This window comes from Phocoena phocoena, chromosome 6, assembly GCF_963924675.1.
Source record: "Phocoena phocoena chromosome 6, mPhoPho1.1, whole genome shotgun sequence".
Taxonomy (NCBI): domain Eukaryota; kingdom Metazoa; phylum Chordata; class Mammalia; order Artiodactyla; family Phocoenidae; genus Phocoena; species Phocoena phocoena.
The window spans coordinates 34,303,424-34,315,306 of NC_089224.1; the positions used below are offsets into that span (position 1 = coordinate 34,303,424).

Below are 11,883 nucleotides of genomic sequence, written 5' to 3' on the forward strand. Positions count from 1 at the left end.
ATTCAACAAACATTTATTAAGCATCTAATCGAGATGCTCTCCACAGCCGTTTACTCCCTGGTACTCCCACTCCTACCATGGCCTTGGTTGATTTTCCTGGCCTCGCTGCTGCCTTACCTGCCTCGATGGCTAAAGTGCCCTCCACCCAAGATCTCCCACCCCTGCGGCATGGATTTGATCAGACCAGGGAGCATGAAGGCTGAGCGGGCTCCTTGGGAGAGTGTGGTGCCAAGATGAGCTGAACTGCCCTGAGCTGGGAGATTTGTCCAAAACTCACACTGAACCAGGAACCCCAAGAAGGCCACGTGGCTGAGAAGAGGGTGAACTAGGTAAAGCAGGTAGCACACTGAAGGCTCTATGGGTGTGGTCAGAAACTGTTTCAAACCCACCTCCCTGGTCTCCACCACCCCACCACTGGATCATTTAAACCAATGGCTGGGGAGTTGGTGCCTTAAACCTTCCACCCATAGGGCCTATGCCCTCCCCCTTTTTGCCATGATAGAAGGTACCATCAGAACACCTGATGGCTGTCACCTTCCCCGATTCCTCTTCTTCTCCTTGATCTGTCAGTGTTAGGGAGCTCCAGGCCTTGGAACTTGACCCCTTCTATCTACACTCACTCCCTTGATGACCTCATTGTCTTATGGTTTTAAATACCATCCATATGCTCCCAAATTTTTATCTTCAGCTAGAATCTCTCCCCTGAACTCTAGACTCATACTACCAACTACGTACTTAACATCTCCACTTATATGTCCAAAATGCAGCTTCATCGTAAAAAGTCAAAACAAGGCTCCTGGAGGGCGAGATAAATTAGGAGTTTGGGATTAAAATATACATGCTACTATATATAAAATAGATAACTAACAAGAACCTGTATAGCACAGGGAACTATGCTCAATATCTTGTAATAACCTATAACGGAACAGAATCTAAAAAAGACCAGCAGGACCAGCAGTCCCCTGTATATATACAACTGAATCACTTTGCTGTATACCTGAGACTAAGACAGCATTCTAAATCAACTATATTTCAATAAAAATTTTTAAAAAAAAACAAGGCTCCTGACCTTCTCACAAACCCACTCCTCTACAGTCGTCCACATCTTGGTAAATATAACTCCAACAATCACATTGCTCAAGCCAAAAACATTGAAGTATTTTCTCTGCCTCTCTTTCTCTTCTTTCTCTCATATCCTATGCTGAACCCCTCAGCAGAGCCCACTGGCTCTACATTCAAAATGTTTCCAGAATCTGACCACTTCTCACCAACCCTCAGCAACCTCATGTCCTCCCTGGATTATTGCAATTGCCTCCAAGCTGGTCTCCAGGCTTCCATTTTTGCACCACTTTTGTCTATCTTCCATCCAACAGCCACAGGGAGCCTTTAACACATGCCAGATCATGTCACTGTTCAAAACCCTCCAAAGGTTCCCCAACTCATTCAGAGTAGAACATAAACTCTGCAATGGCCTATAAAGCCCTACACTATCTGGCCCATGTTGTTGTGTCCCAGTGCCAAGAATAGTGTCTGGAACATAGGATGCCCTCAATAAATATTTATTGAATGAATGTGGTGTAAATCCTGTGTTTATTATTTCATTATTTCACCCTTTGCTACTGATTCTCAGGATCTTTCCCAACAGGCATTCCAGGAAGACAGTATTGAAATTTATTTGAAACCTTTATGCCAGCTCTGCACTATACTCTTGTATCATATAAGATCTTGGAGGGAAACAAATGACATGACCCAAAAGTCTTAATAGAAAAGAATTTAGTGAAGGGTCAATTTACAGAGGTGAGGGCAAGGTTGTTGTGGGCAGCCACTGCACATGAATTTGTATAGCTCCAAACTTCAAGCCATCTCTCCTTCTGACAAAGTGGACATTAAATGTACTGCCTGAAATTCTGCCCACTGAGAGGACTTCCCTTCACCACTGTCTTTCAGGGCCATACCTGAATGTAAGCAACTGTCTACTTTTGACTGATGCCAGCATACATTAGAGACCCATCTGAAAATCAAGACCATACACTTCCTCTCTCTGTTAACTGTTTATAGAAAACTTCTCCATGAAGGCGTAAGTATGATCAGAAGAAGAAGCAGAAAACAATAAAAGTAGGAATCTGAGTCACCTCCCCACACTTTTACTCATGCCTTCTGAAATTTCTAAGGCCTGGTCTCAAATGTACAATGTTCCTTTGACAGTGGAACGCTGGCCATGCACATCCAACTATATGACTTGCTATAGATAACACCCTAGGTTGCATTGTCACTGGGTGATCTATAGTCTGAGTTTTAAACCAGGGCCCAGTGGCAAATCAGGACTGATTTTCAAAGAGTAAATTATCGTTAGCAGAAGAGGTATGTCCTTACTCCAACACCCTAAGGGTCTTTCCTGTAATGCTCCTTCTGGGGCTCCTGTCGCACCCTTCTCTGCCACAGACAATCTGAAATTCCCTGGATTTATGAGTCATAAGGCCCAAGTAGACAGGCGACTTTTCCCCAGAGCCTAGACCTGCTGCAGACCCCTTCCTTGCTCTGGACCTCATTCAGAACTGTCAGCTTGGGGCTTCCCTGGTGGCACAGTGGTTGAGAGTCCGCCTGCCGATGCAGGGGACGTGGGTTCGTGCCCCGGTCCGGGAAGATCCCACATGCTGCGGAGCGGCTAGTCTCGCGAGCCATGGCTGCTGAGCCTGCGCATCCAGAGCCTGTGCTCCACAACGGGAGAAGCCACAACAGTGAGAGGCCCGTGTACTGCAAAAAAAAAAAAAAAAAAAAAAAAAACTGTCAGCTTTATGCCATACCCAATAAATATTTTGCTGTACTACACCTAACTATGATGTATGTTGCCTCCAAAATCCAAACAGCTCTTTAAGCATTGTGCCTCTTCACGGTAAATATGCAACATTCCCCAGATCACTGGTTTTCAGCTTCTCCCTACCTCTAATAGCCTAGAAATTTTACCTATGTTGCAGGACCCTGAATTTTTGGAAGACTTCTTTCTCTGCCTCTGACATACATAGGTCTTACTGAGGCATTTAGGGCGACTGCTATTTCTTGTGCGCCAGTAAACATAATGTCATCAGTTTAAAGGACTACTTTGATATTCTGTGAGATATCCAGATTATCTTATGAGAATCAGAGCAGGAAAGCTGATAATATCCCTGAGGCAAAACAGTGAAGGTGTATTTCTGTCATTATAGTTGAAAACGAATGGATTTCAATGGTCTTTAAGTGACTGCTACAGAAAGAAGGCATGTGCTAGATTATTAGCTGTAATATGCTGTACCAAGGGCTGAAGCATCTTTAAGTCTTTGAAGGTGCTCTATTCTATGCACATTCTCTAGCAAAAAAGCATTGCTTTAAGTTTACTATTGTAGGGGGGAACATGGTGGGGCAGGCACAGTTCAAAGGACTTCCACTTGGCCCTTCCTCCCATAATTTTCCTCACTCCATGGTCAAGGAACCAGTGTGGAGACCTTGCTAATTACTAAGTATAGGTTTTCCCACTATACATTCTGAAACTAGAGAAATAACCATTGGATAGGACTTACAGATTCACTGTGAGATGGGCCTGAACCAAGATCCTTCTTCTATCACCTGAACTCCATAAACCCTTACTCTGACTAGTGGACCACAATGGGGTTTTGGGTCCCCAAGACTAGTATTAACATGAGACAGTATCTAATAATCCCCCAAAGATCAAAGAATATTTTCTGTTCACCATTCATAGTCACCCTGGCAAACGGCTACAGATCTCTCTAGGGAAGGCTTAAAGAAGTGATTCTCGAATTTTAGCATACATCAAAATCACCAGAAAGGCTTGTTAAAATACAGATTGCTAGGCCACTCCCAGAGTTTCTGATTCAATGGAGTTGAGGCAGAGCCCAAGAATTTGCATTTCTGCCAAGTTCCCAGCTGATGCTGATGCTGCTGGTCCAGGGACCACATTTTGAGAACAACTGACTAGAAGAAAGATCTATAGAGTCCACCTGTGAAAAGACTCAAGCCTTCCCACCCCACCCCCCCACCATCCAATCAAGGAGCTTCAGGTCTGGGGAACTGATTTAAGTCAAGGAAATGGGTAAGAAACTGTAAATCCCCAATACAATTTGAATCAAGTTTCTCCCTACCAGGCCTAGGCATTTTACACTTATATGGGTCAGTAAGTTGTCCATCTATTTCATTACTAGGAAAACTATGATCAATTAGCTACCACCACAGGTCCTTATGGGCAAAGCACAATGATTACCACTTGTCCCTGCAGCTTATTTAATAATTTCATTCATCCTATTGCTCAGAAGGTGAGCATCTAGACTCTACCACTCAAAGATTCCATTATTCTCCTTGAAATGAGATTGCCCAGTCCCAAGAGAACATCTCCCATCCTCATCTCCTGCCTACTAAAGAAACCACTACAGGGCTTCCCTGGTGATGCAGTGGTTAAGAATCCACCTGCCAATGCAGGGGACACGGGTTCGAGCCCTGGTCCGGGAAGATCCCACATGCCACGGAGCAACTAAGTCCATGCGCCACAACTACTGAGCCTGTGCTCTAGAGCCCGCGAGCCACAACTACTGAAGCCCACGTGCCTAGAGCTCGTGCTCCACAGCAAGAGAAGCCACCGCAACGAGAAGTCCCCGCACAGCAACGAAGAGCAGCCCCCCACTCGCCGCAACTAGAGAAAGCCTGCATGCAGCAACAAAGACCCAACACAGCCAAAAATAAATTTTAAAAAAATAATAAATTTATTTTTAAAAAAAAGAAACCACTACAGTGCTTTTCATAGTTAGTGTTCTCATCACCAGTGCTTTTCTTATGGCCTTGGAGAAGGAATTATCTTCCTGGACCCTTCAGAATTAGTGGTTGCACATAAGAGGGGCCTCCAACATTCCCATCTCTGTAACCTTTGCACTCTTTCCTCTGTTTTGCTACTCAAGGTGTATTCTGAGGACCAGCAGCATCAGCATCACTTAGAAGTTTGTCAGAAACACAACATCTTGGACTTCACCCAGACTTACTTAATCAGAATCTGCAGTTTAATAAGACCCCCCCCCCGTGAATCATATGCACCTCAAATTCTGAGGAAGACTGTTCTACAATATGCCAGTGAGGTTCTAGCACCCCAACCTCATTGATCACAGGCCACTGTTGAGTCCAGGCTTCCAGTAACCAACTCAACAGATTATTAACACCATTCCCAGGTGCTCAGCTAATATAGTAATACCCAAATCCTGGATAAGGGCATACATATCAATAAATTTGTCCACACTGGTCCCCGAGATTCTCCCAATACGGTTGACAAGTTCTTGCAACTCCTTCAGTGTACACGTTATTGTTCTTGGAGCATATCTTGTACATTCCCATCCAGGCTATGTTAGAATCAAACTCGCACTATGGGCCTGGAGGCTATGAAGGGTGGTGAGGGTGGATCCTGAAGAGGACCCCTGCATGCCTTTTGCCAGGGAGTTATTAAAAATATTTTTTAATGGATGGGAAGGCTGGATCATTCATGGTTTGCAGGGGGAGGAGTGTTCTTCTGCCAGCAAGGAAGGTTTAAGGGAATTAAAAGGTCCAAAATTCTCAGCTTTGTTCATCTCTGCCTAAATGTCCCCATCCCAAGTCTCAGAGTCCTTCTCCTTCCCAAGAGTGCGCTCATTCTAGTATTAGGAATACGGTGGGGTTGTGCATTTATCCAGTGTTGCAACTCTACCACACATACAATCAGTTTTGGGGCTTGATCCATAGCCATATCTGCCATGTGGCTATGGATCACATAAATTAAAGATGACTTAAGAATTCCATAGTGAAGGGGGATAAATTAGGAGGAGAGGGATAAATTAGGAGCTTGGGATTAACAAATACACACTGCTATGTATAGAATAAATAAACAACAAGGACCTACTGTAGAGCACAGGGAACTATATTCAATACTTTGTAATAACCTATAATGGAAAAGAATCTGAAAAAGAATAGATATATAGATATACATGTAACTGAATCACTTTGCCGTACACCAGAAACTAACACAACATTGTAAATCAACTGTACTTCAATTAAAAAAAATTCCATAGAAGTTGTCTGAATCTCTACCCATAACTTGAATTAGAATTTCATGTTCTTTTTTTTTTTTAACCTTTACTGGTTTTTTATTTTTTTTTACATCTTTGTTGGAGTATAATTGCTTTACAATGGTGTGTTAGTTTCTGCTTTACAACAAAGTGAATCAGTTATAGAATTTCATGTTCTTAAACTTCTCTTTTTCTTATGTAATTGTGCCAGCACAATCAGAAACAGGCAGCCCACCAAACCATATATGTAATGACCCTTTGAAATCACCATTTGCGGCCATAGCAATTAAGTACCTGAGACATTTTATCTCCTAATGTCTTTCCCTCCATCAGCATCCCACACTGCACCTCACTTAGTGATAGTCTTAAGTGATGGTGATGCTTCTTCATGTTCTGGATTTACTCATGTCCTCTTTCCCCATGCAAGGAGGTTTGTGCACTCAGCAAATATATGAGCAACGCAATCCCAGGATCCCATTTTGGAAATCTATTTCCTGGGATGTCTTCTGTTACCATTTACTGTATCAGTTAGGATCTTGGCAGGAAACAGATGGCACACTCAAAAAAAGTCTAACCAGAAAGATTTTAATAAAGGGGCTATTTAAGAGGTGGGGGTCAAGATTAAGGAACCAACAAGGAAGAGTGAGACACTCAGGGTTCAGCAATAGTGGGAAACCATTACCATACCAAGGCCTGAAGGGGCCAGAGGAAGGAACAGTGTTTTGGGAGCCTCAGAAATAAACTCACGGAGAGGAGGCAGCCCAAAAGAATCTAACTGTAGATCAGTGGTTCTCAAACTTCAGCATGTATCAGAGTCATCAAGGGTGTGTTAAAATACGGATTGCTCCAGTAGGTCTGGAGTAGGACCTGAGAATTTACATTTCTAACAAGCTCCCAGGTGATGCTGATGCTGCTGTCCGAAGACCACTCTTTTTTTTTAATTTTTTTTTTTTTTTTTTTTTTTGGCTGCGTTGGGTCTTCGTTGCTGCATGTGGGTTTTTCTCTAGTTGCAGTGTGCAGGGGCTACTCTTCGTTGCAGTGCATGGGCTTCTCATTGCGGTGGCTTCTCTTGTTGCGGAGCACGGGCTCTAGGTGCGTGGGCTTCAGTAGTTGTGGCATGTGGGCTCAGTAGTTGTGGCTCGTGGGCTCTAGAGTACGGCTCAATAGTTGTGGCGCACGGCCTTAGTTGCTCCACAGCATGTGGGATCTTGCCGGACCAGGGCTCAAACCCGTGTTCCCTGCATTGGCAGGCGGATTCTTAACAACTGCACCACCAGGGAAGCCCCCAAAGACCACTCTTTAAGAACAACTGCCACAGAGTAAATTATTCACTGTCAGAACTATAGCAAGATGAAGGATTTGGAGAATTAATACCCCAACCTCTCTCTCCTACCACTGATCTCCTGCTGCTGCCTCCCATGGCCAAGCCCAAACAGAAGCTAAAGGATAAGGGATCCTGAGTAATACTGTCTGTAGAGGTCACCCTTCTAGAGAACAGAGCAGGGTAGAGAAGAGTAGAGAATGGATGGGGGTGGGGCAACAGAGAATAATCAGAACCACCATAAAGACAAGGATCCATGGAAAGATGGAGAGATAGATGCACTGACAGACACCTGAATAAAAGGATAGAATAATAATAATGGTTAATATTGAGTGTTCATTGTGTACCAGCCTCTAAACTAAGGGTTTTGCTCAGATTACCTCATTTAATCCTAAGAATTAAAAGCTATTACCATTCCTCTTTTACAGATAAGGACACTAAGACACAGAAACTAGATACTTTGCACATGGTCACACAGCTAGCAAGTAATGTAATCTAAATCCCAACCTAGGCATGCTATGTGTAGAGCCTCACTCCCCTGTGCTGTTGTGTGATCAATGGCAGACAGGCAGTGTGGGATGGTAGGAAAGAGTGTAAATCTTAAAGATGCCTCAGTTCAAGACACTTATTTCCTTTGTGACCTTGTGCTCTGAGCCGCATTCCTTATGTGTTAAAAGAGATGATAATATGAAAATAATAAAAACTACTTCCTAGGGCTTCCCTGGTGGGGCAGTGGTTAAGAATCTGCCGCCAATGCAGGGGACAAGGGTTTGAGCCCTGAACCGGGAAGATCCCACATGCCGCGGAACAACTAAGCCCGTGCGCCACAACTACTGAACCTGTGCTCTAGAGCCTGCGAGCCACAAGTACGGAAGCCCGCGCACCTATGCTCCGCAACAAGAGAAGCCTCCGTAATGAGAAGCCCGCGCACAGCAACAAAGACCCAACGCAGCCAAAAATAAATAAATTTATAAAAAAAAAACAAAACTACTTCCTAGTTTTTTGGGGAAAGTTAAGCAAGGTAACAGTGGTCAAGTCCTTGGTATGAAGTCTAGCACCTAGTAAACAATCAGAAATACTATTACTACTATTATTATTAATGGATGGAAAGAAAAATAAGTCAGAAACTTATGAGTGAAACACTCTCCCATCCAAAAGAGGGTTCAGAGCTTGGGTAGGGATGGGTGAATGGGTGTCCCACATATTAATTTCTCTTCTGAGGACTTCTCTTCTGATCTATCTCCAGTTTTTCTCATAAGGATGGGAAATCACTTGTCCCCTCCCCCATCTGTCTATTCCTTGGAATCTGGGGGTTTGTGTGAATATGAGCTGGCCAGCCCCCTCTCCTTAGAAATCCCCTCTTGGTTTCCAGGATCCAGAGGAAGGGAAAGATGAAGGGAGTTATGCCAGGCCAGGCTCCCTCCAGCTGTTCTGCTGACCCAGGTGCTGGGCATATGAAAATGGTAACTCGAGAAAGGGACAGTGCTGCTGAGTCAGGAGGTTGAATCCCAGAGGCCTGAGATGTGGGAAGAGGTGGTAGGCCTCCTTCCAAGGAACATTCCCTCTCAACTCTGCTTGTCTCAAGGGAGAGACTGGTTCCCAGACCATGGATGGGCAGGCACTGTAATGACGAGGCTACCCCAGGCTCCACGGTTGTTCTGAGGGCACCAGGGAGTCTTCTTCCTCACCACCAGCACCAGAGAGAAGAACCACAGAGAAGAGAGTGAGGATAAGGGATAAACCTAGGGAAGGGCACACAGCTCCTCACTCGGGCCCCTCCATCCCAACCATCATCTAGAGGCCAGCCCTGTGGCTGATGACACAAATGCCACCAGGGAGGTGCTAGTGCAGACTCTCTCTCTGGAGCTGACAGCACAAGGTCCCCTTCTCTTGGCCAGACTGCAGGCTGCTTAGGTTCTTAGAGCTGAAACCAAGGAAAGCAGAAGAGAAGAAAAGAGGGAGGGCAGGGTCAGTTTCCGTCAGAAAGAGGGGGGCAGAGGGGAATCCACAGAATGGACTTGGAGGGGAATTTCTGAGCAGAGAAAGTGAAAGTTCCGGGCCATAAATGGGTGGAAGTGGCAGCTTCCTCCAGCTTCGTCCACTCTCACATTCCCAGACCCCTTCACATCCCGCACTTCTCGGCACTCTCACCCACTCCCAGCCAGGCCTCGGCTTCACACAGACTCTGCCCAGATTCACTCACGCTCACAGCTTGCTGGCAGTCAGCCTCCGCTCATCCTCCATGGCATCCCATGCAGCTGCACTGCTAGCCCTCAGCCTGCTGATTCTCTGGACCTCCCCTGGTAAGGCTGAGGGGAGGCTTAGGGTGGGGGGCAAGTAGCAGAGGTGTCTAGGGCTCAGAATGCTTGACGCTGGACGCGAGGGACTCTGTGAGTTAGGATTGCATGTTTCAGTGAATCTGGGTTGTGCCCCGTGTGTGTGCCTGTGAGTGGCGGTGTACCTGGGTCCCTGAATTCCCACGTGCATCTGTCTCTTGGTGTATCCAGGGCCTATGACTACCCCCCTCTCTTCAGGCTCTATTTCCTGCTGCCTCAGTTTCACAGGCGGGAGAGAACAGTATATACTTTCTTAAGGTGGAGAGAATGGGAGACACTGGTCTAAGAAGGGTCAAAAAATTTAACAGTGGTCAAAAAATTTAACAACTCCTAAGATCTGCTAATGCCACCCTCCTGTTACCCACCCCACCCCCTTCCCTACCCCACATCCTTCCCCCAAGTGACACTGTAACCAGCGTGAACTCTTCATTTGTGGGGAATTTGAAAGGACTTGGGAAAGAAGTTGGGGTGACCAGGGCAGCAGGAGGGCATTTGTGGGGCTCAGGACAGCGGTCGTTTGCCGAACTGCTTAGAAGTGCTTCAATATATTTAGTGAATATCAATCAGGTCTAGCTGCCGCCACACACAGACAGGCATCCTTAATGCCAGTGAGGGCTGTGGCCTCCATTCCTCAGTGTCCCTGTGTCCTGACACTAATCCTACCCCAGCTCTGGGAGATGCCAACGACGCTGAAGACTGCTGCCTGTCTGTGGCCCAGCGCCCCATCCCTGGATTCCTGGTGCGAGCCTATCGCTACCTGCTCATCAAAAATGGCTGCAGGGTGTCTGCCGTTGTGTGAGTTGCGGGACAAGCCTGACTAACCTCACCTCCTCCATCAGCCCCTGGGGAAACCCACCCCCACCTTCTTATCTCTCTTCTCCTTGCCAAACCCAACCTCTGCAAGGAAGCCCCTGAAACAGGCTCCTAGGTGTGGTCCCCAGCCGCTGCCCCTCACACCAGGGTCTGCCAGGAAGCTGGGTTCCAGGGCTCTATTTTCTCTGACCTCTGACCTCTGTCTCCAGGTTCACCACACTGAGAGGTCGCCAGCTCTGTGCGCCCCCAGACCAGCCCTGGGTGGGCCGCATCATCCGGAGACTGGAGAAGAACTCAGCCAAGGCAAGCCTGGCCCTCCCCAGCCCTGCCTCTTCCCTGCAAGCCCCTGTCCAAGACCCCAGCTCATGACTTTGCCTCTCCTTCCTCCCCCAGGGAAAGCGCTACAGCAGGTAGCCCATGATAGCCCCAGAGGGAGCCCTGTGTCTGAGGGAAAGAATGTGAATCACTGAAGCCCTGGGGAACCAAGGACCAGAAGGGAGGACCAGACCTCCTGCTCCCCTGCACCAGACCTGACCCAGCTGGGGCGGGGCAGGAGTGTGAGTGTGAGTGTGAGTGTGGATGAGTGTGGTGGAAGCACAACTTCTCCATGCCCAGACTGCAGTGTTTCCAATAAAGCCCAGCTGGTACCCACGAATCCGTCTGTCTGCTCTCTGTTTGCTGTCTGTCCAGGAGGACTGTGATAGGAAGGGGGAGGTGGAATGGCCAGGTTAGTTTCCACCCTGCAGCCCAAGCAACGTCCTCATTGACCTCCACCTAATATGCTGTGTTCTCAGGATCAGCTCCCATGATCAGGGCCCCACCTCACGTCTCCTCACAGCCCTATCACACTCCACGGCTCAGCAGCACTAAACCTGTGCCCGTCCCCTGAATGACCCAAACTCGCTCAGGCCTCTGAGTTTTTGCCCTCCAGGACAGGTGCTCAAGCATCCAGATGTCTCAGGGATCTGGTGTCACTGGGGGTGGGGAAGGGAGTTGTTGGGAACCAGCTCCCATGGCTGGAGGAGGGCCAGGAGGCCCAACTCTGTTGCCTGGGGGGAAAGAACCCATCCACCCAAGCCATTCCCTCTGTCTGGAACACTCTTCTCTCTCTTCTGCCTGCCTGGCTTCCCATCTGGGTCTGGATGACTCCTCCTTCAGGAAGCCTTCCCTGACTCCACACTGGGTTAGGCAGCCTCCCTCCCTCCCAAGCTCCCAGGGCCCTCTGCTCCTCTCCTCTTGAAGCACTCAAGATGCTGAGTTATAATTGTTAGTTTGTCAGCCTTCCTGAACAGGGATCTTGTCTATTTTGGTTTCCACTGTCTCCCTGGTATGAAGTACACGG

General features: G+C 47.1%; 1 protein-coding gene across 1 annotated transcript; it reads left to right on the forward strand.

Moving 5' to 3' along the window:
- The first annotated feature begins 9,634 nt into the window (after window positions 1-9,634).
- On the forward strand, window positions 9,635-10,910 carry CCL19 (C-C motif chemokine ligand 19). Its single transcript, XM_065879876.1, has 3 exons — window positions 9,635-9,695; window positions 10,397-10,523; window positions 10,751-10,910. The coding sequence occupies exons 1-3, from the start codon at window positions 9,635-9,637 to the stop codon at window positions 10,908-10,910; spliced, it is 348 nt and encodes a 115-aa protein (XP_065735948.1).
- The last annotated feature ends 973 nt before the right edge of the window (window positions 10,911-11,883 follow it).

Bases quoted from the DNA above. Each gene is read 5' to 3' on its own strand.
- CCL19 (XM_065879876.1), top strand. From the start codon at position 9,635: ATGGCATCCCATGCAGCTGCACTGCTAGCCCTCAGCCTGCTGATTCTC. The intron at 9,696-10,396 runs GTAAGGCTGAGG...ATCCTACCCCAG, and splicing joins GATTCTCTGGACCTCCCCTG to CTCTGGGAGATGCCAACGAC. The intron at 10,524-10,750 runs GTGAGTTGCGGG...CTCTGTCTCCAG, and splicing joins TGCAGGGTGTCTGCCGTTGT to GTTCACCACACTGAGAGGTC.